The sequence below is a fragment of the Rosa chinensis genome, chromosome 2 (assembly GCF_002994745.2).
Source record: "Rosa chinensis cultivar Old Blush chromosome 2, RchiOBHm-V2, whole genome shotgun sequence".
In the NCBI taxonomy this organism is placed as follows: Eukaryota; Viridiplantae; Streptophyta; class Magnoliopsida; order Rosales; family Rosaceae; genus Rosa; species Rosa chinensis.
In genome coordinates, this window is record NC_037089.1 from 31,905,924 (window position 1) to 31,932,167 (window position 26,244).

General features: G+C 40.1%; 4 protein-coding genes across 4 annotated transcripts; all 4 read right to left on the reverse strand.

The window, feature by feature from the left end:
• Positions 1 to 7,830: 7,830 nt before the first annotated feature.
• LOC112184128 lies at positions 7,831 to 9,309 on the reverse strand. The gene has a single exon (XM_024322416.1). It carries the CDS (start codon positions 9,307 to 9,309, stop codon positions 7,831 to 7,833), a length of 1,479 nt encoding a protein of 492 aa, XP_024178184.1.
• A 2,367-nt stretch (positions 9,310 to 11,676) lies between these two features.
• LOC112184129 lies at positions 11,677 to 13,021 on the reverse strand. Its single transcript, XM_024322417.1, has 2 exons — positions 12,367 to 13,021; positions 11,677 to 12,245 (listed from the first exon to the last, which is right to left on the reverse strand). Exons 1-2 carry the CDS (start codon positions 13,019 to 13,021, stop codon positions 11,677 to 11,679), a joined length of 1,224 nt encoding a protein of 407 aa, XP_024178185.1.
• Positions 13,022 to 16,655: 3,634 nt separating this feature from the next.
• On the reverse strand, positions 16,656 to 18,613 carry LOC112187861 (cytochrome P450 81Q32). The gene is made up of 2 exons (XM_024326816.2): positions 17,681 to 18,613; positions 16,656 to 17,508 (listed from the first exon to the last, which is right to left on the reverse strand). The coding sequence occupies exons 1-2, from the start codon at positions 18,578 to 18,580 to the stop codon at positions 16,897 to 16,899; spliced, it is 1,512 nt and encodes a 503-aa protein (XP_024182584.1). The 5' UTR covers positions 18,581 to 18,613; the 3' UTR covers positions 16,656 to 16,896.
• Positions 18,614 to 21,648: 3,035 nt separating this feature from the next.
• On the reverse strand, positions 21,649 to 25,562 carry LOC112184130 (agamous-like MADS-box protein AGL30). The gene is made up of 7 exons (XM_024322418.2): positions 25,523 to 25,562; positions 25,222 to 25,305; positions 24,843 to 24,904; positions 24,629 to 24,725; positions 23,096 to 23,172; positions 22,526 to 22,594; positions 21,649 to 22,025 (listed from the first exon to the last, which is right to left on the reverse strand). Exons 1-6 carry the CDS (start codon positions 25,529 to 25,531, stop codon positions 22,579 to 22,581), a joined length of 345 nt encoding a protein of 114 aa, XP_024178186.2. The 5' UTR covers positions 25,532 to 25,562; the 3' UTR covers positions 21,649 to 22,025; positions 22,526 to 22,578.
• Between the last annotated feature and the right edge of the window lie 682 nt (positions 25,563 to 26,244).

The window sequence follows — 26,244 nt, forward strand, 5'->3', positions numbered from 1 at the left end:
AATGGGCTCGCTTGAAGGCCCAATTAGGTTACGAGGTTGATGACTCGTTCCCTTTGCCTGTCACTAATTAAATTCGGATTTGTGGAAATTTGGGTATCAACATTAGCCCCCTTGATTATGTAGCTCGTGTGACCGCATTACGGGCTACATAATCAAAAAATTCGAAGACTCATTGACTGATTGCATATAACCCCGTTCTCTCTCTCTGTTTTTTTTTTTTTGAGTTGGGTTGGCCTGCGTATCTTATTGATACGACCCATGACTTATCAAGCTTTCTATGTGACAACAGATTTCCACCGTCATTGGACTCCCAGTTGGAAGAGAGAAGTCCTACTTTTCAGTTACTTTTCTTCTAGGAAAACATCATTGGCGTGTAGAGTCGTTTCCTTTTCTCCTCGTTTTCTTCCATATTTCGATTTGTACGAGACGCCTTTGCTTTCAAGAGTCAGACCCTCGATCTAAGGGAAGAAAAATCATATCCTCTTAAATCTATCTGGCTTGAGAGACTCCATCCCTGCTCCTTTACTCTCTCAAGAAACAGATCGAGTGCACAGAGCTTGTTACATAGCCAATTTGCGATTTCTTCTACGCTTGGTAAGCTTGACAGATTGCATCATCTTTTGCTCGACCATCTCCATCCTTTGCTATCTCTGCCTCTTTTCTTCTCTCTTCTCTTCTCCCTCTTTTTTTTGTTTCAACACCTGCCGTTGCTGTAATCTCATATCTGGTCGACGTGATATCAAGTTACAAATGCGATTGCTCATTACTGGTGTGATATTGTTGATTTGCCGTCGTGATTGACTCGTTGGATATTGCATGTTCTATTCTGGCGTTATCAATTCTGCTATTGCAATTGTTTGTGGCTTTGGCTATATTAATCTGCTGTTGTGATCGATCTACTGCTGAGATCAGATTTTGCTATTGTGCTTGATTTGCTATCACGCACTTTGAAAGGTACACAATCTGTAAGTATTTCTTCCCGTTTCGCATCCTGATTTGCTTCTATCTTTCATTTTTTTCTTTCTTGGCTTGGCTTGGCTACATGCACTCAATAATCTTGGTTTTTGATTAGTTCTCGGCTTGATGTAATAATAGATTGATTCAGCATGAGTGACTTGATCTTTTGCTTTATGCGTGGAGGATTTTTTTTTTTTATTGCTGTGATTGCCATTAAACATGATGGAGTTTGCTGTTAGTTTGCTTGGTTCATCATATAAGACGTGCTTATTAGCTCAATTAGGGCTATGTGGATTCGATAGTTTGAACTTTAGCTTAGCCTTTTGTGTGATTATGAATTGGTTGAGCATGGAGTGGCTTGGGTTATTATATATATTTTTGCATTACGCATGGAGTTACCGCTGTGGTTGCAATGGAACATGATATAACCTAGTATAAATTGTGCCTGTTAGCTTGGATTGACCACGTTGGCTTTGCGATTTTGATTTTGCTCGGCCTCTTGCTTGGCATATAACGGTTAATTGATTCAAAGTTGATTGTTTGTGAATAGCATGCTGTGATTCAATGGCTTGGCCTCCCTTTTTTTTTTTTGTTAAGAAATACCTTATTGTATGTGCAGATTCCTGTATCTTTCTAATCACGTCATGGCTCCTGAGGCATGTAGTCTAGTCGATCATCATTTTGTGCTTAAGGATGGCCTTAAGAAGGAGTTTAGAGGCAATTTTGAAGCCTCCAAAGATGTCAGTCTTGAGCAGATCTCCAGGCTACTAATTGAGAGGGGGGATTATCCGGCAGTCCCTATAAACTTTGAGTATCCCTGCGGTTTAGTCACAGGGTGGCCACAATGGGTTGACAATGAGCTGAAAGATGAGGCCACGAGAATTAGACTTTCAGAGGTTGCTGTTCTTTCTTCTGTATTCATCTCTGCTCGTTGTGATATTAACAGGGATGTGGAGTCTCTTCGCCATGTAGTTCGAAGATGGAATCCTCACACGCATACCTTTGTTTGGGAGTGGGGAGAGTTTACCCCTACTTTGGAGGACGTCTTCAACATTATGAGGCTCCCCATTACTGGTTCAGTCAACCCCCTTGGTTTTGATTTTGACTTAGAGAAGTTGCAGGTTCTTATAGAAGGGGCCTCCAGTGTCAAAGGATGTAAGCGCCGTTTCTCAAATTGGGTGAAGCATTTTTGGGGTATTACTGAAAATGGGGTATTTGTCCCAGGTAAAGGCTTTAATTCTGGCTGCCGTCTGGAAGCAATGCTATCTCTGTGGCTGACGAAATTTGTCTTCATTGAGTTCTCTTATGAGTATGTTGAAGAGCGCGTGTTTCCCTTGGCAATTGCAATAGCAGCCGGCAGTAGGTTTCCTTTGGGACCAATGTTTCTTGGTCACGTCTATCGTCTGCTTGACTATATCGTTGTTGACGAGTTGGAGAGCGTTGGTCGGTGTGGAGTTACTACATTGGTTTCTACCACTTTTCTACAAGTATTTATCTGGGAGCGGTTCAAAGGATTAAAGGTGGAGCCCCTGACCATGAGTCTCTCTTTGGAATTGTACACCAACGACAAGGAAGGCAGCAAGCAAGCACAGACTGAATATTTGCCGCCGGTACTCCCTCTACTGTGTCGTTGGTTCAAAAGGAGACAAGATAAGACTGTGTTTGCTCCGAGCATGTTAGACGATGTAAATAATTTCATCTGGCAACCCTATCTCCGGCCTTCTGAGTTTGAGACCTTTTCATTTTCTGGTAGAGAAGAGCAGTGTGCTACAGCTCTCGGTCGGGTTGAGCTCTACATGACTGTTTGCCCAAATTTTATCCCATCCATCAATGAGGATAAGGAAGACCTAGATATTTTCCCTGTTGTTTATTCTCCTGACAGAGTGATGCGGCAACTTGGTTGCCTTCAGGATGTTCCCTCACCTCCACCTCGCTCTCTTAACTCTAAGATCACAAGCTTTTCTCATATGGAGCGTAGATGTGTACTTGACTTCTCTGGCAGAATTGCGGACTTCCCATCTCAGTTGCCAGGGAATGTCGCAAATGCTAACGCTTCCCCTGCTTATAGTTATTATTGGAGGGGGTGTTGTGCAGGTTCAGGCTTTTTGTGGAAGCCGGCAGTCCTCAGCTAGAGTTGGGACCTATTACCAGCAGTAGGTTGGCTAGCCCCAAGGCTGTACTGACTTATGCTGAAAAGCATAATCTCACATATACTAAAGTGTACAGCGATGGTACTAGAAAGATTGTCGGCTATTTAAAGGGTTTTGAATCTAAGAGGGTGAAGGGAGAGGGAAAGAAGTGCGATAAGAAGACGGGTGATAAGGGCGATGCAAAGGAACACAACACTCAGAAGCCTATTCGGCATTTCAAGCCCAAGGTGGATTTTGATAAGTTTATGCATACGACCCAACATGGAGTCAAATTGATGATTCCCCCAAGCATGCTGCTTCAAAAGAACAAGGAGGTAAAGAAGAAAAGATCCTCAACCTCCCAAGCAAGTAGTACTTCTCATGCAAAGCAGGCGAATGCTACAAGTTCTGAAGTGAAGAAAGGGGTGAAGAGGGAGGCCGGTGTAGATTTTGATGTCCCTCTTCATCGAAGTAACCATGTGAAGTCTATGAGTTCTCCTTCTCCTCGTGGTCCTCTGGCTTATGTTGAGTTGTCTGAGTCCAATCACGGAGAGGGTTCTCAAGGGGGTCCGACTGATTCTTCTAAAGAGGACCATACTAATCTTTCAAAAGAGGTATCTGATCATCTGCCTGAAGTGCCTCCCATAATTAATCAAGATGGTAACGATCAGGTTGTTTCTTCTTCTTCCTTCCCCCATTTTTTGTAACGACTTCTCCCCTATTTTTTTTAAAAGGGAGCTAAAACTGCTTCTCTTTCGTAGGTTATTGAAGATGGAGGCATGAGTGATGGTGATAAGGTTGTCGAAGATAAAGGCATGAGTGATGGTGATAACCAAGTGCGCAACATCCCTTTTTGCTCATCTACTGCTCTCTCTCTTTTTTTTTCTTATTGCCAAGATTGTTTCCTTCTTTTTTTTTTTTGATGATGTTGCTTTCTCGCAGGCCTTTGAAAACGGCAGTGCGAGCAATGACAATCAGGTATGTCCCAGCTATTCCTTTTCCTCTTTATTGTATTTGTCACATGCATGGAGATTCTTTGGCTCACAAAGTACATTCTTCTTAGGTTGATGCGGGATTTGAGCCTTTGCAACATAGTCCGAGTGAGAGTGAAAATAATGATCAGGTAGCTTGTTTATTTGAAACTGAAAGCTTGAAATTTTTTTTTTTGCATTAGCATGCTGTTGTGTTTTTGAATCGGAGCTTTTGGCTTTTCATCTGCCTGCTGCCACTTTCATGCATGTTCATCAGATCTTTAGCTTAAGATAATAGTATGAAAGAGTAGATAAATGAATAATATTGTCATGGAGATCGGATAGTTAAATAAGTTGATGTGTGTGTATCTGTATTGTAGTATGCATAAGTATGTTTACTAAACAACAAAAGGGTATTTGAAAGGAATGAAATGCTTGGTGATTCAAAATCGATGTTTGGTTACTATAACTGAAGAGTGAAAGTATCGTGTTTGTTTGCTAAATTATTCGTGAAACAAAATAAGGAGATCATGTAGTCAAACAATTAACAGAGGTAAAACTAAATGAAACGTAACACACAAATCGATAATGTGTGTATTAGTTATGTGAAGTGTGTGTGTCATGTAGTGCAGTAAGCATGACTTTTGTGTTAAGAATGGTGATAAAATGTCTGCAGCCTCGTGTGAAAAATGACATAAGAGTAATGAAAAGAATAGGGGGAAACGTATAATTGAAAGCTCAGAGAGATTATTTGCTGCCGGGAACAGCAGTAGGAGTAGTACTCGTGAGAAAGTAAAAGAAATAAAGTGTGTTTCGAAAAATCATGAGTACTAAATAAATTTGCAAGTAAGATGAGTTATAATGAAGCAAGTTTTCAGGTAGAACAATGCATGTGTAACAAAATAGAAAAGAAAGAGAGCAAAATTGGAATGAGATGCACCTTTTGCTATGATTTTGGTTATTTGCTTGGAGTAACAGATCAGGAAATCACTTCCTTCTCTTGAGGTATGTTGCATTACTCATGCGTCTGTTTTTTGTGTCTGTTTTGATTTCTTTATCTTGCTTGCGAAGTGTGCTTGAGTATTGAGGACAGATTTTTTATTTTTTATAATCATGCAGCATGATATTAAAGTATTTATGCTTTCCCACCGTTTGTAGTTTGTGATAATGTTGCATTTGATACTGCCGCCGTTACATGAGTTTTGCCCCTTTGATAATGTGAAATGTGAAAGGCACGTAATATTTTACAGAATCAGATATTTTCCTTTTCTTATGATTTCCCCCCCCCCCCCTTTTTTTAGGAGCAGGATCATCCTTCAGATGTTGGTAAGAGTAATGACGGGGTTGGTCATGACACGGCAATACATGCCTTAGTTGAGTCTGATAAGCATGCTCTGAGGATTGATAAGACGACTATCATTCAGACTCAAAGCCTTGGCCCAAGCTTGCCTGCTAAAGGGTCAACTAGTGAGTGGGCGACTCATATGGACAACTTTATGATTCGATTTGCTTCTAAGGAGGAGTTTGCTCTAGGCATGGCTGATGTTGCACCAGTATTGAGCGGAGACACTGCTGATTTTGCGGGTATGAAAATTCCTTCAGAGTTAGCGGGTCCCTTGGCTAGATTTGCTGAGAGATATAGTGGTGGAGATATCTTTAACTTAATTGATCGAGACTATACTTCAAGGAAGAAGTGCGAGTTGATTAAAGAACTTGGCATGATGTTGTACAGCATGGAAATTTGCCAGATAAAAGATGGAGAAGTGTTTCTTATTTGGAGAGATGCTTGTCGTGATTTCATGGGGGCAGGTCTTAATGTTGGCTTCCTGCTGGATTCCTTGAAACAAGGTGCAAAGCACTGCTTTGGTTATATGATCAGGTCTGAAGGATCAGAGAACCAGTATGTCAAAATTCGTGGTCTGCAGGAGATGGTTTCACAAACCAAGAAGGAGCTTGCACGTCTTGAGGGAGAGTTGCGTAAGGCTCAAGATGATCTGAGTTTCAGTTTGCGTGACATTCCTATGCCTGCTATGGAGTGTGTACTAGAGTCTTCTTGGAAGGATGACAGTCACTTCTTTCATTATTTGTATTAGGATTTGGGTTTATATTGCTTTGTAGTATGAATGCAGCTTTTGATTGAGCGTTCATGTATGGAAGCTCACTCAGTAGGACTAAACTTTGCAGCATGTATGAATACCTACCTTTATTTATCATTAAGGTTTGTTCTGGTGATATTGCATGTTCTTACTTGTCACTCTCCTTTTCCTTTTTTTTTTTTTTTTTTTTTGAAAATGTTGGAGCTAAATGAATAGTATTTCATTTACTGCCGGAATTGTATTATTACCTTACTGCTGGGATTTCAGGCTAGCGTTGATCCTCCCGCCCTTTTTTTTTTTTTTTTTTTTTTTTTTTTAGGCTCACGCTAGCCCCCTTGTATAGATTCACAAAGTCTTCAGTTAAAGCATCTCGGTTTTGGCAAATGAGGTAAGGCAATAGTGAATATATTTAGAAACACCTCTTCATTTCACATTGCAAGCTTCTTAATACAAATTTAGGCATCATCATGGTGACGCGCCTTTCAAAAGCTTCTAAATGATAAAACAGAAGATGTGTCTTGCAAGTGACTACAGAGATTGATAGAGGCATTTTTTTTTTTTGAAAGGAAACTAAATTATAAGATAGGGACCTTCATGTATTAAGGTCTAACAGTAGTAAGGCTTGAGCCATTTGCCATTGATAGGATCAGTCAGCCTACCGCTGTTAGCATGAATGAGGCGATAATAACCGCTGCTGTGAGACTCCTTAACGACAAATGGTCCTTCCCACTGAGCTGCAAACTTAGAAGGGCCAGGCATCTGTCTTCTTACCCAGTCAACAGTTCTAAGAACTAAATCCCCTTCTTTGAAGCTTCTCTCTTTGACTGTTCTATTGTAAGCTTTAGTCACTCTTTGCCTATACGCTTATGCCCTTGCTTCTGCTTGTCTTCGCCTCTCATCTGCTGCTTCAAGGTCCATCGTTCTCCACTTAGTATAAGATTCATCATCCCATTCCAGATCATTAATAGCTAGCACTCTAGCCGTCGGGATCATAAGCTCCACTGGTAAAACTGCTTCGGATCCATAAACCAGGGAATATGGGGAAAACCCGGTGGCACTCCTAGGTGAGGTGCGATAAGCCCATAAGGCATCCGGTAGATGAGTGCTGCATCCTCCCTTGTATTCATGTACCATCTTGCTTAAGATCCTGATGAGCATCTTGTTTGTAGCTTCAGCTTGGCCGTTTCCTTGAGGATAATAAGGTGTTGATCTCCTGTGCTTGATTCCATATCCCTTGAGTGTTTTGCTTACTTCTTGATTGACGAAGGGTGTTCCATTGTCAGACACAATTTTGTAAGGAATACCAAATCTGCAAACAATGTTCTCCCTTATGAAGTTTGAAATTGCAGCTCCCGTGGCCTTACGAAGTGGAACTGCCTCCACCCACTTGGTGAAAGACTCAGTTGCTGTGAGAATCCATATGAAGCCCCCAGAAGGTGGGTGAATGGTTCCTACCAAGTCCAACCACCAAGTGTGAAATGACCAAGGTGTCTTCATGTCTTGTAACAACGTTGGTGGCTTGTGACTCAAGTTTCCGTGTGTTTGGCATGTATGACACTTCTTGACCGTGTTATAGGCATCTTCACGCATGTTAGGCCAGTAGTATCCCAAGTCTAACAGCTGTCGGTAAAGCTTCTTTCTTCCTTGATGCTCTCCACATTCCCCAGCATGCACCTCTTATAAAACTTGTTGACATTCAGTAGTCCCAAGGCATCTTAATAGCTCACCATTGAATCCCTTTCTATACAGTGTGCTCCCATCCACAAAATACCTTTTCACCGTCTTTTTGACCTTGTACGCATGCTTACAATCTTCTGGCAGTGTTTTACTTATGAGGTATTCCAAGTATGGTGACCTCCAATCTTCAGTAATTGCTGCCGTAAATCCTTCCTGTTCTGACAAAGTTGAGGGGCACTTAGAACATGAGAGTTGCATCTCCGCTGCTTGTTTCTTCATGTTTGGCCAGTAATAACCCCTACGTTGCAACCTTCGGTATAAGCTGACCACCTGCTCAACCCCAAAAGTGGCCTCATGTACTTCTTGCAATCTCCTCTGAGCTTCTTTTTCATCTACACAGTGGACTAATACCCCTCCTGGAAGACGCTTGTACAACTCTCCAAATATCAAACTATAGTCTCCCAGTGTTCTGAGTCTATCTTCCTTGTCCAACTGAGCCATCTCATCCTTGACAAATTCATGCCAATCTTTCTCACTTGATGGGCTTGAGAAAATCATAGCTTCTACACATGGTTTGTTGTTTTGGATTACAGTGATGTTGGGTTGCTCCCTTGTGAATGAAAGCTTGGAACCAAGGGTAGCTAAAGCGTCTGCATATCTGTTAGTGCTGCCGGGAATGTGCTCAAGAGTTATCTGCTCAAAGTTCTTGATTAACTTTTCTGCCAAAGTCCTATAGGGTGCCAAGGTTACTTCTTTCACTGCAAAATCTCCCTTCAATTGGCTAATGACTAGGTTTAAATCCCCGATCACTCTGATTCTCTTGACTCTCAATTCATGTGCAGTTGCGAGTCCAGCAATAAAAGCTTCATACTCTGCCACATTATTAGTGCATGAGAAGTTTAGTTTAAATGAAAGGGGTTTGGCATGCCCCTTAGGATCCACGAGTACAACTCCAGCTCCTCCTCCATTAGCCGTGGCTGACCCGTCGAAGTGAAGGGTCCAAGGCTCCTGTTCTTCAACCACTGCTGTCATTCTAGGTAACTCTCCGAGTATGTCATGAGAAACATCAAATCCTTCTTCTTCTGGGAAGAGGGTGATCATGTCGATCACGGCTTGTCCCTTGATAGCCCTTGGTGTCGTACATACAATGTCGAACTCAGACAACTGGAGCAGCCATCTTGCTAACCACCCTGATAGCACTGGTTTCGTCAGCAAATATCTGACCAAATCAGTCTTCACCATAAGTTGAAGCTTGTGGGCCAAAAAATAGTGACGTAATCTTTGGGCTGCATAGACAAGTGCTAAACAAAGCCTTTCTACCTTAGGGTAGCATGTTTCAGCCCCCCTCAAAAGCTTGCACACATTGTAAATAGCAAATTCTTCTCCAGCTTCACCATCTTGTGCTAATAATGCTCCCACTACTGCATTGGTGGAGGCCAAATACACCTTTAAGGGGACGCCTGGAGTTGGTGCTTTCATGGTTGGGAGCTTGGTGATGAGCTGCTAAACCTTCAAGTAAGCCTCCTTGCATTCAGCGTTTCACGTAAATTTGTTCCCTTTTCAACAGAGGTGTGAACTCCTGGATCACAGCAGCTAAACCAGGTATGAAGCGTCTTATATAAGACAATCTTCCTAAGAAACTCTTCAATTCTTTCTGACTTGAGGGTGGTGGATGAGATGTAATGGCCCGGATCTTGCTGGGGTCAACATCAATGCCTCTACTATGCACCACAAAACCAAGAAACTTTGCTGAAGATACCCCAAATCCGCATTTTTTTGGATTCATCTTCAGCTTATATTCTCTGCATCTTTGTAGTACTTTCCTCAAGGTACCCCAATGCTCGCTTCTAGTCTTAGATTTCACCACCAGATCATCGACATAATCCTCCACTCCTTTTCCCATCATGTCATGGAATACTGCCGTCATTGCCCTTTGATAGGTAGCGCCAGTGTTCTTCAAGCCAAATGGCATGACTGTATAGTAAAAATTTCCATATGGTGTGCGGAAAGCCGTCTTTTCAGCATCCCTGGTGGCCATTTTAATTTGGTTATAGCCGCTGAATCCATCCATGAATGACAGCATCCCATGGCCTGAGGTTGAATCTATGAGGACATCCATGTTTGGCAACGGGAATTCATCTTTAGGACATGCCTTATTCAAATCCCTGAAATCAACACAAACTCGTATCTGACCGTTCTTTTTCTTCACAGGAACAACATTTGCCAGCCAAGTAGGGTGCTTGATTGGCTTGATGAAACCAGAGGCTAAGAGTTTTTCAACCTCTTGCTTGATTTGCTGCTCATCATTGGGATGGTAATTTCTTCTTGGCTGCACCACTGGTTTCGCTCCTAACTGTACATTTAGAGTGTGACACACCAGATTCGGGTCTAATCCCGACAACTCCTCGTAGCTCCAGGCAAAAACATCTTTATACTCTCTCAATAAAGAGATGAGGCAGCCTATTTCTTCAGGTGACAAATAGGTGGAGATGGAAATATATTTCTGAACAGCGGGATCATCACTCAGGTTGACTTCTTCCATTTCTTCTGTCACAGAAGCACTTCCGTCCTGCATATACTTTGGCGCTTGCATTGCTTTTTGAAGGGGAAATTTCTTAGGTACCACGGAAGCCCCTTCTGCCTCTTAAACTTGATCATACTCCATGGCACCTGCTGATTTGGGGCCTTCCCATAATGAACGGTTAGGCCCCGCATCCCGTCATAAGCAATATATGGTGCGGCCATCCGGCAGCACCACTCGAGAGCATTGAGGCTGCTGTGCTTGAGCATAGACGCTTTGTTGCCTCACCAACATTGCAAGCTCGTTGTTGCTGAGATCTTGAATGTCAAACCATAAAGGTAAAGGTGTGCCCGCGGCTTTGGATGGATTGCCTCCTTCTCCGTCAGTGAATTCATCATAAAATTGTGCCTCAGCGTGATGACTTTCTGACCGGTGGAACGATACTTGATTTCTTGGGAACCTGACAGGCTTGAGTCCAATCCTCCCCTTAACACACTGGTGGTAAGTGGAAGGCACGAGCTTATGTTTGTTCAACCACGGGCGTCCCAGCAGCGCATGGTAACTAGTGTCAGCATCTACAACATAGAATCTGGTAAGAGACTGAATTGGTCCAACCTTGAGGTTTAGTAGTATGTATCCTACAGCCTGCTCACTTCCATTTGCAAATCCGGTAATTGCCATGTTTGCCTTCACAATTTTAGTCAGAGAAACTCCAGCGGCATTGAGCACTTGAAGAGATATAATGTTCAAGGAAGACCCTGTGTCCACCAAGGCTCTTCTCATGAATACACCATTGACTTGTGCTTCCAAATAGAGTGGCCTCCGGTGATCTGGATAAGAAACTTCCATATCTTTATCGGTAAACACAATAGTATTGTCACCTTCTAGTAAGCTCTTGCCCCTTTGTGTCTCAGTCCCGGCAACAAAACATTGGGGGCCAAATGCTTCAGATACGTCCATCAGGGCTTCAGCAGCAGCTTGCCTACCTTGGGGCCCATACTCTAGCTGATCAAAGAGTGACTTGAACTCGGGGTTTTGCTGGAAAACTTGTGCAGCGGTAGGCTTAGTACGTTGCATCACATCAGTTTCCACAACGCCTTCTTCTACCTCAGTCACATGATAGACCTGATCCATTGTGTTCACAAAATTCTGACCACCATTAGCTCTCATTCGGCCCTCCATAGTTAAGCTATACTCATCATGGGAGAACCATGGATTGTCATAGCCATATGCCCTGAAGTATTGTTGCCAAGAAGCTTGGTCGATTGGGCCTTGATATTTGCTTAATGCCCAAGATTCATTATCCTGATGCATGGTATCATCTCCTACGCCAGTGATAACAGAACTTTCCCATGCCGTTTTGGCAATGGATCATCATCTATAGCTTGCTTCTTTGATGGGAGCTCGAGAGTACCTTCATCAATCTTTGCGTGAAGGATCCTTCGCAAGGTTTGACAGGCAAGGGTAGGATGTCCCACTATTTGGTGATAACGGCAGTAGCGTGGATTTTTCTTATCATCCCTGGTGGGGGGCTTTTCTCGTTGCACGGGTTTGATCATTCCATCAGCAAACAATGTATCAAGAATAGCATGAAGTTCCTCATCAGTACAAGGGACTGCCGGGACTGTTCCAGACCGTTCCTTCATCTTCAAATATCTTTCATCCACCATTAGAGCTTGATGTGCATCCCTCTGAGTTGTGTCTTTTTTGTCTCTCCAACTCCTCTGACTTGTGGTGGTCTTAATAGACATGCTTGTTTTCCTCACAGCTTCAATTAATCTAGAAAATTGAGTAATGCAGATGTTCTCCAAATAAACCCTGTATTCAGGGAGGATATTGTTGATGCAGATTTCCACCAATGACTCTTCATCCTTTTCATCATAGCAATCTAAAGCTAAATCACGAAAGTGACCAACAAAATCCACCAGGTTTTCTCCCGTCCTTTGACGAGTGTTGTTCAGCTGTGCAATGGTCACCCCTTTCCTCATATTGGAAATATTTTCTACAGAACTTACCTGCCATTTCGTCCCAGTTTCTAATGGAGCCAGGAGCTAGGGTGGTGTACCAAGTATATGCACGATCAGTGAGGGTTTTGGAAAACTCCCTAAGCCTGAGATTATGATTGCTAGCATGAGGGCCAAGAGCGTCAATAAACTGACTAATATGCTCTTTTGGGCTGCCTTTCCTCCCATCGAAAAGAGTAAAGGTGGGTGTTTCATAATTTTTGGGATAAGACAAATGCATTATGCTTGAAGGATAAGGGGGTTGAGGAGCATACTTCCAGTCTTCAGAGCCACGACGCAATTCCTTTTCCAGCATGGCAACAACATCGTCTTGGGTAACAAAAGAAGGTGCCTTCTGATTGTCTGATGCTTTTGCAGCAGAGTCCTCATGGGAAACCTTCTGTGGTTGCTCTCCATCATTTGGTTGCTCAAGCTGCTTTGTTGCTGAGATTGAGTTGACCAATTGTTTCATGGTGTCAACCATCTCCTTTTGAGTCCTACCGAAAGCGCTGAGGATGTGTGCCAAGTCTGCAGGAGTGATTTCCTCCTCCTCTTGTCTTTCTTCCTGATCTTGTTGCTCTTCATGCCTGGAAATAGAATCAACGTGCTCTTCTTCCTCTTGGGAAGGCATACTGCTGTTATTCCTCTTTCTTCGCGGTGGAGCCATCTCGCAGGTCACAGCCTAGTCCCCAGTGAAGTCGCCAAAAATGTGAGGGTGACTTTGTGATTTTGACTCTTTGCAGCAAGACCCTCCTAGTTGTGCGAGACTAGGCCCAAAATTGTTCAAAGGTTGACCCAAGAACAACTTCGTTGTAACCTGTTAGATGTAACAGCAGCTATTTGGCTTGATGATAACAGGAGCGATTAGACTTGATTTCATAAGAACAGGGCTTATAGGCGGGCATGGTGTGGGAGCTAGATGCATGAGAGTTTAGCAGAGAGGGAGAATTCCAGCAGTAACATGATTTCTGGGTTTTGGGTTAAGGTTGGTTAGGAAGAATTGATGGCTAGGGATTCAGAGATAAAGCTTGTTCTCTTGCTTGATGTTTCTGGGCTATTGCGGCTTGGTTTCCTATGGCAATGAACTCGCCTTTTATAGCGGTGATAGATGAGAAGGATTTGTGCTAAGAACCAGAGGCTTTGAAAGGGTATTCTCAATTTTGGTGGGATCATTCTAAAACTTTTCAGCGTTTGTTTTCCCCATGAAACCACAAGAGTGAGAGCTTGCTTTGGCTATGTGGGTAAAGACCAGTGGCACAGGTATAGGACGGTGATGGGGATCCCAGATTTTGTGCTGCTGTGATCTTTGAGAGATCATAATCCCCTAATTTGTGCTATTGTAAACTGTGATCACAAAAATCTAAGAATTATTGGAAATTGAGGCAGGATTTCGGAGGAAGAGAGTTGGGAAGCTTTTGCATAGACTTGGAGTTCTTACCAGAAAAGGGTGGAGTAGTAATCCCAGCAACAACTTGATGGAACAGCGTTCCTGATTTGGGAAGATGACTCCAACGAGTTTTTTTTGGGCTACAGATTCTGGTGTAATGGACTTTGGGTAGGGGAGTGACTCTAGTGGGTTCTAAGTCTTTGTTGGGCTTGCTTTCATCTCTCTACTAGCCCATGTTAATATGTTGGCCCTCAAAGCATGAATTTTGGTTCCCAAGTCCAAAATTATCGACGGACCTTATCATAACAATGGGCCTCGCACGATCCGTTAACTTCCACACCACATCCAGCCGTATAAGCCCCAAACGTAGCTTGGGTCTACGCGTATCGCATGGTAAATAAGTGTGTTGGCTCATTTGGAAATGCCTGTCAATTGTTTGAGTATTTAGGCATCTCGTATCGCTTGTTAGATGGAGAACTCTCTTTTGACGTAAAAATGGGCTCGCTTGAAGGCCCAATTAGGTTACGAGGTTGATGACTCGTTCCCTTTGCCTGTCACTAATTAAATTCGGACTTGTGGAAATTTGGGTATCAACAAAGGTCATCTGTTCAAGCCCCATCTATTTAAAAAAAAAAAAAAAATTTGTTATCAATGTTATATGTGTTTTTTGAAGAAAATGTCTGAATAAACTTAATAAAGTGGTAACTCGAGATATAATGGGTGTACATTGGTTACTAGAAGCACTCTTGGTTAGGCCGTCAGTGGCTTTGAGATAATGAAGGAGATGAGTCCAAACATATGTATCACTCTGGAACTGATCTAATATGGTCGTCATGATTGTTCAATCAATGAATATATTATTCCCCTAAAAAATTAGACTTCTACATTTTAATGTATACATAAAACCAGTTTAATCTTCATATATATATATATATATATATATTTTTTTTTTTTTTGCTTCTTGCTCATCCATTAAAACAATTTATAATATTTTTCTTTCATAATTTTGTTTCGATGTAGTTGTAAGACAATGACTTTCCATTTATGAGGTCATCTGTTCGAGCCCCATCTATTTTTTTTTTTAAAAAAAAGGTTGCATTCAATATTATATGTAGCTATTTGAAGAAAAAAGTTGTCTAAATAGTTGTTTTGTTTTTTTTTTTTTTTTGGGAAATGGGGATCAATTAAGCTGCCCCAAAGCTAGCCCAAAGGGCTGAAATTAGTACCTACTAAAAAGTCTGATGGACAGGCCCAAACAGACAATAAAGAAAGGAAACTTAATTTCCCACTGGGCTTAACAAGGGCTAGTATTAGGAAATTAACCCTTGTAAAACAACTGAAGCAAAGGCCCAAAGAATAAGCTCAATCCAATACAGAAAACCTAGCTACTGCAGACCACCTCGCGCCGCCGACCATGAACAGCCGCCGATATGTCGCCGGAAGCAGAACACCAAGTAGTTCCGTGCTGTATATCCGATGCCAATCAAAGCCCATAACACAAATCATATGAATATAAACAACCTAAGGGATATAATCCCTCAAAACAACACCATACTCTCCACCATAGAGACCCATGCCAAGAAAGCGTTGTGGCTGCCGAAGGAGGACCGAGAACCAGAGCCGAGAACCATAACCATGGAGAATGGGGGGTGATGAACCCATGCGTGAGCACCCATACTCACCTTGGTAAGTGCCTTGCACTTTATCATCGCAGCCACCATAACTTTCTTGGAGTTTAGGAGTGAAAATGGAAGAATTGTTTTGGGGTTGGGTAAACATTGATCTGAAAAGATGTGGGATTGATTGACAGAGAGAAAGAAAGAAAATGAAAGATGAGGAACAAGGTCCTCCCGATCTAGACAAAGCCAGAGATGAACTGGACATAGCCAAATATAACCACAAAGGGAGCAAAAAGACCACAAAGGTGAGAGAAGAACAGTAGTCTTTAGGATGCTGAAAGGGAAGAAAGAGTGACCTCCCCCAACTCTTAAGCCTTCAATCTAGATCCAGATGGATCAAGATTTGGGTAAAAGAGAAGGGGGAGGAGGGAGTTTTTTTCTCAGATCAACTTTCTCTCTCTACTGTTTAGAGAGAGAGGGTCTCATGTGCAAGACTAATTTCTTAAATAGTAGTTTCTAATTTGATACGAAGCCACAATTTAGTTGTGCACCTCAGGTATCGAAAAAGTCAGGACTCGCCATGTGCACAATGCTTCCAAAGACATAACGTTAGGTATGGACGTATGGTAAGCCTTTTGCCTTTAGTCATATCAATCTCTTCTTCACTAACCCTGTCCCACTCAAAGCATTAATAAGCATCCACCCCTTTGCGATTAAGGTAATTAATGACTTCTGGCATGGCCAGCTCCCATAGTCTGACAGGTATTGTGTACAAGGCCTGGGAAGCCAAAGTCATGCCAACTTTGTCTATACAAGATTGCTTTAGAGCAATCCCTTCTTCCCATTTCCAAATGGCAAGAGGTTGTGTGCCTCATCCTTACTGCAGGTGTCAACCTCTCAAATTTTCTTTCAAAATCACCAAAAACTTAGGATTTGTAATTATCGCCCACTCATTTACCAGTACCACTGTGTCATGTGGATTATTATTTAATAAAAGCCACAGTAGAAGGCCCCATTGGAGATGACCATACCATTTAAATAAAGGCTAGAATTAGAACCTCCCCCTCTCTCTTTGGGATTTTATTGTCAAGAAAATAAATTCCTTAATATATTAGAGGTACCTCATGCTCTATGTTATAAATTAAAAATTAGAGTGTCTGAATAAATTTAGTAAAAATTATAAAAATGGGAAAATATACCTCAATCGATATTCATCTTTCAATCTCATTTGTATATAAAGAATAAATATTGAGAATTGATATAAAAGAAAAATTAATGAATTGAAGACCAAAAACCAAAACAAAGGCGTCAATATACACTATACAATAACAATAGTTGTACAATATTGTACACAAATTATATAGCTTATAATTTACTAATACATTTATTTAGTAGAATCGACAATATTTTCCTCATCTCACCTATCTCGTGATATTTGTGTATGTAATCTCCATGGTGTTACTTATTCTAAATAACCAACTGCACATAACTTAAGGACGTTTAATAATACATTTTGGTATAAAAATTGTCCACTGATCAATGGAAAACCTTGTTAAGAAATGAGCGTGGTTTGTACATGGCCTCCAATGGCACCAGTTTAGGCATGGTGAGTCCTGTCCCTTCAGTCATATCAACCTCCTCCTTACTAACTCTCTCCCACTCAAAGCATTGAATCAATGAGGCCAAAGTCAAGCCAATCTCACGTTGAGCCAATCCTGCTCCGGGGCATGCCCTTCTTCCCATTCCAAATGGCATAAATTTGTGTGCCTCGTCCTTGCTGCCAGTTTCAAACCTCTCAGATTTGAAGCTTTCAGGATCATCCCACAACTTCGGATCTCTATGTATGGCCCACGCATTGACCAATACCAATGTGTCACATGGTATATTAAATCCACCTACAATGCAATCATCTGATGCAAAATGTGGCACTAGCATCGGTGCCGCAGGGTACAATCGAAGAGTCTCGGAGATAATACTTTGTAGGTAGTGAAGTTTGGAGATGTCTGGTTCGTCTACTATGCGTTCTTGACCAAGTTGAGCATCCAGTTCAGCTCTAGCCTTCTCCAAGGCATCCGGATGGTTTAGCAAATTAGACATAGCCCATTCTATTGTCACAGCCGATGTATCAGTGCCAGCCAATAATAGACTCTGAAAGTTAACTCGAGTTAATTAATAACTTCAAAAATATATATATATTAAAAATTAGATCGTTGAAGATGCTTATAAAGTAGATATTTAACACTAAATGGTGAACCACTATGACCATAATTTTGGACATAACAGAAAAAGGCGAGGCTGGGATATCATAATTTTTACTAACCAGTATAAGTCCTTTGATAATCTCATCAGTATAATACCCAGGTTGTGACTCCTGCTGAGAAAGCAAATGGTCGATCATGGTGTTTTTACTCTCCGAAGCACTCTTGTTCCGGTGCTGATCAATTAGACGCTGCAGGAACAAATCTGCTCTCCTGCCCAACTTCTTCAACTTCCTCTCATAACCATTACCGCCAAAACATTTCAAAAAGGGCATGAATTCTCCGGGGTTGGTTCCCCCACTGTACGATAAGGCTTCATCCATGATCTCAATGAACTCCTTCCCCTCTTCCTTGTTCGCAACATCGTTCCCGACATACCTCTTCCCCGCCACCATGGTCATTATGTTGTTGAAGGTCAGCTCAAACAACATAGACCTCAGCTCCACTTTCACAAAACGACCTTCTTCTTCTTCTGCATGTCGGGAAAGCTTGCGCAGCAAATGCTTGACTTCGACTTTTCTGATTTCGGAGAACGAGTTGAGCCGGCCGGCAGACAAGACCTCGACAGTGCCGATACGGCGAACGTTGCGCCAGTGATCGCCGTAGGGGGCGGCCACCAAGGTGGTTTGATTGTACCCAAAGTGCTTGCTTAAGAGTGTGGGGGGACGGTTCGCCAACACGATGTCGTTTTTGGTGAAGCATTCTTGCACGGCCGAGAGGGAGGAGATAATGACCACGCGGCGGGAGCCGAACCAGAGGGAGATGATGGGGCCATGTTTCTGCGAGAGGCGGTGGAAGGTGCGGTGGATTGGGGGTTTAAGAAGGTGGAGGTGGCCGAGTATCGGAAGAGATAAGGAAGGGCTTGGAGGGAGGTTGGGGTAACGACGCCGTCCAAACAGCTTTAGAGAGATGAACACGCAGACGATGATGGAGAGAGATGAGTAGAAGAAGATGGGTTCCATGGTTTGGAGTACATTAAAAATTTAAAATATAGGATGTGGTGTCTAATCTGTATATCAGTATGGTATTTATAAGGCCCCATATTGTCCAGCCCTCAAGACTAGTGGCATAGGCAAGTTTAATTTGGATACGAATTTCAAAAAAAAAAAAGTTTAATTTGGATACGTATGGTAAATTAATTAGAGATGATGTGGGCTGCAATTCCACACACAGGTGGGGGTACTTCATGGGTCTGCTTATGTCAGTGAGTGCGTAGCGCAATAGAACAAGGACCAGACCCAAAAAGTCAAAAACAAAGCTTGGCAAAGACAAAAAACTCGAAGCAGACCTAATTCTATAATTTGCAAAGCGCATTGGAATTCATGTAGCATCAATGGGGGATTAGGAATGACAACTCGTTATGGATTATGGATGATTGAATAGTTATTAAGGTATTAAGTTTTTTGAATTTAGTGTTGTAAGAAACAATGGTGGAGCTAGGATTTTAGAATAGGATTTTAGGATTTTTAAGTTTTCTTATTCTTTTAGTTTTTAGTTTTTTTATTTATTTATTTTTATTTTTATTTTTGTTTCAAGTTCTACAAACCACATCTTAGATTAAACACATATCAAACAATCAAATAGCTAACTTATTAAAAAAATCAACATTATAACATTTGACAGAAATTCGATAACAAAAGTCTAAGACAAAAAAACATACCTACTCAAATTGCACCCTACACTCTTGATAATAGAAGCAAAATCTTTAATTATTGAATTTATATCATAATTCTCGGCCAACTCTTTTTCAATGTGGACAATCATATTATCAGCCAAAAAGTCATTCTCTATCTAATTACACAATATCGTTTTAATACGTTTCATAGCTGAAAATGCTATTTCTGTAGTTGCTGTAGAAACCGGCAAAGTCAAAACAAGATGAATCAATCGATCAATCATTTGATATCTCTGTCATCTTTCTGTTTCAAAAAATCCTCTGCAAAACTCAGAAAGAGTAGTCACATTCTTTGGCACATCATAATGAGGTACATCAGATTCATAAATGATTAGCTCGCTTCTCAAAAGATGTAACTCTTGTCTTGTAAAATCTTGAGGATAAAGTTTTTCTTCAAGTGTGCAAATAGTATCAATGTTAAATGCCTTAAACATCTACATGGTCCAAAGATGAGCTAAGAATAAGATGTTCTTTGCTCTTTCACTGAACCTACCATTTAACTCTACCAACTCAAAATCTATTGCAGCATAGAATATGTTGACACGATAATGATGCTCAGTTGTTATGCTTATTTGCTGACAATGACAGCAACGTGTACTCACACTGTATTGAGTTATTGACAATCCATAGCAGGTATATCAATATCATGTTGCTTTTAAAAAGACTCTACTTTTTCAAGAAAATCTTCCCAACCATCTTCTCTCAATTTTTGAATAGAATTCACTAGAACTTCTACTAGATTCATAGCATTCAAGATATCTTGAGATTTATGTTGCAGTTCTTGGCATAAGACATCAGTAACTTCCATAATTTCTTTTAAAAAATGCAAGATGAATATGAATTGAAATGACCTAATTGCATTGTAAGCACCACTAGCTTCCGCACGTAAAGACTCTATGGACTTATATCCATAATAAATTCAAGATCTGTACATGTCGCATCATACTTATCAATCAAGTCACAAACAGAAGTAAAATGAGAACCCCAACGAGTAGCTCCAGGTCGATGCAAGGTACCAATTTGGTTAAGTCCTCTACCGGTTTCACGCTCACCGACTATCGATCACCGATTCTATAATATGCATTACTTGAGCAACATGAAATTCATTTAGATGTTTTGGAGAAGCACAAATAACATTGACAATCGTACTCAAGGAAGAAAATAATACGTCAATAAGAGCAACTTTTTTTTAAGCTGCAACCAAGGCTAATCGTAACTGATGAGCAAAACAGTGTACATAATATGCATATGAGCAATCTCTCAGATATAATGCTTGTAGCCCATTCCATTCCCCTCTCATGTTACTAGCACCATCATACTCTTGACCTCACATTATTTCAACTTGCAAATTATGATGGAGAAGAACTTTAGATATATCTTGATGAAGTGTCTCCGCTGTAGTGTTTTCAACCATCATAATATCAAAAAACCGTTCACTATGCCAGAAAAGTAATCAGACTACAGAGGAGATCTGTCGTCTGATTAAAAAAATTTCTGTTGTCTAGTACGGTGCCGTCTCTTGGGGCATCAGACGATAGATTTCCTCTGTCGTCTTATTTATCAGACGACAGAAATTTGTTAGGTCTTCTGTTGTCTGATGAAATCGAGATATGAGGCTAGTGAATTCAAACGACAGATAAATGTCGTGTGAACTAGAAACAAATAACAGTTCCTTATAATTTCTGTGGTCTGAATGGACTTATAATAACAGTTAAGTGTTGTTTTATTCCAGTTCAATAACAGTTAACTGTCATTCTTATTCAGTTTAAAATACAATTATCTATCGTCTTTAGTCGCCTACGATAACATTTATATGTTGTTTTATATGCATTATAGTCACAGATAAGTGTACATTGAACTTAGTTAATACTACATTTATTTACCGTTTGAGTTTAGTCACAGATGACAGTTTAATGACGTTTAAAGAGAATACAAATAACAGTTGTCTGTGGTTTTTATTAACTTATAGTAATAGTTATCTATTGTGGCATATAACTTGGAATTACAATTAAGTGTGGTTTAAAAGTTGTTAAGGTTACATTTATCTATTGTTGTGGTTTATACTCTACAACAATTAACTGAAGGTTGAAGAGCACAGACAGGACAATTATTTGTTGCTTGAAGCTAATTTGAGCGACAGTTAAATGTTGTTTCATTTTCGACTCTGTCTTTGTTTTGACATGAAGACGACAATTATCTGTTGTTTGAGTGTCCAAATATGAACACATTTTTTCTTGTTTCTGTTGTTCTTTGACGCGTCCAACAACATCATTTTGTTGTTGCTTTCTATTCCAGATGTCATACTCGTATCCCTGTTGTGCCATAATCATGTAAATCTGGGAACAACACAATGCATTCATCAAATATGAAATCCATTCACAAAAATACCAATATTTGATCAATCTGTTCCTGCAACTATACATACATCCATCATGGAGCTAAACTTAATAAACATCAGTTCAATAACCCATAGCAGTTGGCATGATCAACAAATGTAACCCAAAAAACACTGATATCTCATACTACTGATCATAAACTGTACTTGCAGGCCAAAAATAGATACTTAGACCAACTGCATAACTAGTTAATATGGGTTATAGATGATGCATGTCCAAAATTAGAATCTTCTCGACACACTAGCTTTGTTGAAATTGGCTGACATACTTTGCCCACTCGGCCGGGACCTGATCAATGTCTTTTTGTGTGTAGAAGTGATTTGCTTTCCTTTCCCACTGCAAGTATTAAAAAAAAAATACAAGTTAATGTGAATGGATATGTTTCACAACAGTAATCAGAATTGGAAGGAGTTGATATTTATATATATATATATATATATATATACTAGAAATACTACCCGTGCTTTGCTGCGGAATTTGTTCTTGTGAGTAAATTAGAAAAATAACACACAAAAGGAAAATCATCACATTTCATTCAAATAGTGAAAATAGTTTTCATACATCTTAGATTTTAGCTGCAGTCTATTCGAAAGGAGATGATGCAAACATGCTAGCTTTGACATATGATACCAACAGATCGAGAGAGAAAGAAATTGGTAAATAGGTAGCAAGTAAAAGAAGCGAAAATTAACAAAGTTTATATGCACACTCATAGTCAACAGCTTTAAGCACTTCATACATTGCTGTCTTTATTTATCACAAATAATCCTAAAGATACAACAAAAACTCTGGAGGCATGCTTTTAATTTGACCAAGTAAAAGTTATTATCAATTACCTGAAATAACTTGGGCAAAATCCATCCACTTTCAAGGTCAATCTCCAATATCTTCATGACCTCCATAACCTGTCAGAGAGAGACTTATAGGATACTTTGGAAAACAATAATGGAACATAAAGAGATTAATAGATTTGTTAAATGGTGAGAAGTAGAGACTGAAACCAGAGACCTAATAACAAACTCTACTGCATGTTTTATGAATGAAAAGAAAAAAAAAATTAAAACTTCATCATTATAGTATACTAAAGAGCAGTTCATGAATCAAAAATGTATGTCACTTCGAATATCCAGTCTGCCTTCAGCAGGACCTTGGCACATGTTTATGTGCACTACTAGGCAGCACCCAGATATATTGACTGGCTTTAATTAGCAGTAAATTCTGAAAGTACACGTTTTACCTCCAAGCCAAATAGGGCTAACTTTCAAAACAAGAATTCTGATTTTACTAGAAACTAATAGGTTAAACCCCACAAAGCAGTTTCCAATATCCTAGGCTTTAGAGGGTCCAACTTACTGCGTGGTGCTAATAAATTGCAAAGTAGGAGAATAAAAGAAATAAATGCTCACTCTGCACATTCACTCAATTTCCCTGAATTCTGGCTCTCAACAATCTTCAGAATCAATGACTTGTTCTCGTCCAAATACTGCAGCAATACATAGTGAACTCAGGAACAATTTAAGTTATAGTGTACATGTAAATAATAAAGAGAAGTATAGTAAAAAGAAAAAGAATGCTTTCCTTAAGTGAGAAATGCATAATAATTAATGTTTATTCCAAAAAAAATAAGAATGAAGAGGGTTGCAACCAAATTACAAGCCAATGATCTGGCCACATCTGTAGCACAACAGTAAACCAACTCGCACAAACAGGTATTGACAGCAACATACACATTTTACATGCAGATGATTTCCCACTTGAAAACCAAGTCACTAATACTACCACATCAACTCACATTTATTACTAAGCATAGAGAACCAAGTAGAGTAACAGTATTGAGATAACATTGGAGAATGATGAATTTGAAAGAATGGGGAACAACAGAATCAAACGGTGTTGTTTTTTGGTGGCGAAACGGTGCTGCTCAATTGATCTGAAAGATGACAACAAGTCAACAACTATCAGACAATGCTGGGGCACAGTTATGGCAGTTCATATGAGGAACGCATGATTACAGTTTGAGAAAATAATTTTCATTCCATACAAGGAATGCGAGTAAACATTTCACCTAAAGCATGAGATTGAGCCAAAGATCTGCATAATTAGTACAGTGGCGATACAATAACTAGAAACAAGGTTCTTGACATGTGATTAAGAACCTTTGACACAAAACAGCCCAAATTACAAATGCAGTTCCCACATGATCAAAACTTTTGTTCATTAGTTCTATTAGTTTGTGAAACATCTAGTATAATCGACAAAAAAGCTGGGCACACTTCTTAGCTGAAAACCAAGTATGGAAAAGATTCTTTCAGTGAATGATTCACAAAGTCAGAAGGAGCAATGACACCAGCAGAAGCTTAATTCCAAGATGAGGATGTGTATAATGTTAACCAGTTGGATATGCTGATTTGGCTCTAACTTATAGAGAAGAACTTGCCCAAAAGCTACTTTAAGCATACTTTTTAAAGTCTTCGAAGCATTTCAGTATTTCACAGTTTCAATTACAGTTCTGGAAGTACTTTAGGAGGCCTTGTACATCCAACTAACTGCTTCCTTTAAGATTTGAGTATGCTTTTATTCTTTTACCTCAATTTCAATGCCCTTCTGAAAATAATTTGGTCTTTCATGACAGGTTTTCCAACGGAACTTATAACCAAAACAAGATCAGCTAAATACACCTTTTTTTTTTTTGAAAACAAGAAGCACAGATCAAACTGCAGACAGTTTCTGCAGACTAATCACCTAACTTATAAAACTAACAGAATCTTCAACTTATTCCTACAAAACTACTGGAATCAAATGGACGACCAAACAGATCCACATAACATTAAATGCAAAAGATTAATCATGTGACATTATTCAAACAACACAATCCTAACATCAGCAGGGCATACACATAATTTCTTATAATGAGATCCACAACTGAAGCAGGATGATACCTTATGTGTTCGAATCTGGTTACGCGATTCTCGAATTGAATCTTCCATTTGCCCCAACTGATCTACATTGTTGATCATATCAGGGTTCGTCCAACAGCTGCAGAATTCAAGATTTGCATAACATTAGTATGGGATTATTAACTAAGGGCTCTACAGCAACATAAATGAATGAAACCATAAAACACAACTCAAACCCCAATTTTCTAGCATTCACCTTAATCTCTTCTTTATTTCGGAAAGTTGGGTTTGCAATAACCTAGGTTGGTTACTCAGGTCCTGTGCAGAGAATAATATGAGTCGAAGGGAAAAAAAAATTGCAACCATAAACAGTTAAGATCAAGATACTTGTCTGGAAAAAAAATATATTAACTTTTACCAATCTATATATTAGTGTCTCAGCCTGATATATATATTAACCTTTACCAATCTAACAGTCCCCATTTTAATGGAAAGGAATACATATCTGATTGGCATGAAGAATCTAAAATTCGAGACCTCAAACAGACATAAATTCCTCATCCAACACATCCAGCACTAAATCAAATAAATCATGAATCAAAAAGTCAAACTGTATTCACACCAAATAAGCTTACCTTATACAATGAACCAAAACCCTCCTCCTTGATCATGGTCCTGGAAACTTGTCCAGCTGATCCCAGACCCAATTGAATTCTCAACTACACCAAAACCAATACAACAAAAACCAATTAAACCATCGATCCCACTAAACCACATTACACCACTAAACCAAATCAAAATCCGAAATAGACCCACCAATCATAGATCTGAAACCCATCAAAAGAAACCAACTTTAAGCTCAAAGACCCGAGTTGGAATCATGGGTCCAATCCAAATCTCACAGAAATTACTACCTTGATGCATTTCAACACTCACCTTCATCATATCGATGGGTTGGATGATTTTAGCAACAGGATTTCCCTCCATCTCGTCTTGCAGATTGCACTAATGAATAAAAGAAAAAAAATTCAATTCATAAATTTAATTGAATATAGTTTCTGATCCTGAACAGTTAATTCTCATCCCCAATCCTATCATCACTACCATTAACAAAACCAATCATCCACGAAATGCAAATATAAATTAAAAAAAGGCCACTCTATACCTTAAGATCGAGCAGGGAAGAGTAGGACTGTCTGCTTAAAGTTGGAGCTCCTCAATGGCATCGCGGAGGGGGTCGGAGGCGTCTAGGGACAGCGGCGAGGTTGGGGGTTTGGAGAGAGACGACGGTGGAGGCATTGCTGAGAGGATTTTTGACCTTGAGGTTTGGGCTTGGCATCTGCGGAAGAGTAGATGAAAACAAAATTAAACCTCTAGCATCTCATCCACATAAAGGATTATGAATCGACCATCTGGCATATCATCTAATTCCGATATGGTATTAGATCACTATATGTTGACAGAGGCTGGATAATAGATCACTATATGTTGACAGAGGCTTCCCCAAGATGATGGATTAGCCGTTTTCTTATTCAAGTAATAGGATTTTGGTTCATTACTTGTGGTAGCATATAGTAAGTTGTAATGCATTTTGTTACAAAGTTGAGCCAGGGTTGTGAAAAATGGTAGAAAAGGTTGGTGAAGTTTGAAGAGTCAAA

Excerpts from the sequence above, each read along its gene's own strand:
- LOC112184128 (XM_024322416.1), bottom strand. The coding sequence starts at position 9,309 with ATGAAAGCACCAACTCCAGGCGTCCCCTTAAAGGTGTATTTGGCCTCC.
- LOC112184129 (XM_024322417.1), bottom strand. The coding sequence starts at position 13,021 with ATGGCTCCACCGCGAAGAAAGAGGAATAACAGCAGTATGCCTTCCCAA. Across the intron at positions 12,246-12,366 it reads AAACTGGGACGAAATGGCAG|CTTTAGATTGCTATGATGAA; the intron begins GTAAGTTCTGTA and ends TTCGTGATTTAG.
- LOC112187861 (XM_024326816.2), bottom strand. The coding sequence starts at position 18,580 with ATGGAACCCATCTTCTTCTACTCATCTCTCTCCATCATCGTCTGCGTG. Across the intron at positions 17,509-17,680 it reads TTATCAAAGGACTTATACTG|AGTCTATTATTGGCTGGCAC; the intron begins GTTAGTAAAAAT and ends GTTAACTTTCAG.
- LOC112184130 (XM_024322418.2), bottom strand. Across the intron at positions 24,726-24,842 it reads GAAATAAAGAAGAGATTAAG|CTGTTGGACGAACCCTGATA; the intron begins GTGAATGCTAGA and ends TGAATTCTGCAG. Across the intron at positions 23,173-24,628 it reads ACCAGATTCGAACACATAAG|TATTTGGACGAGAACAAGTC; the intron begins GTATCATCCTGC and ends GTATTGCTGCAG.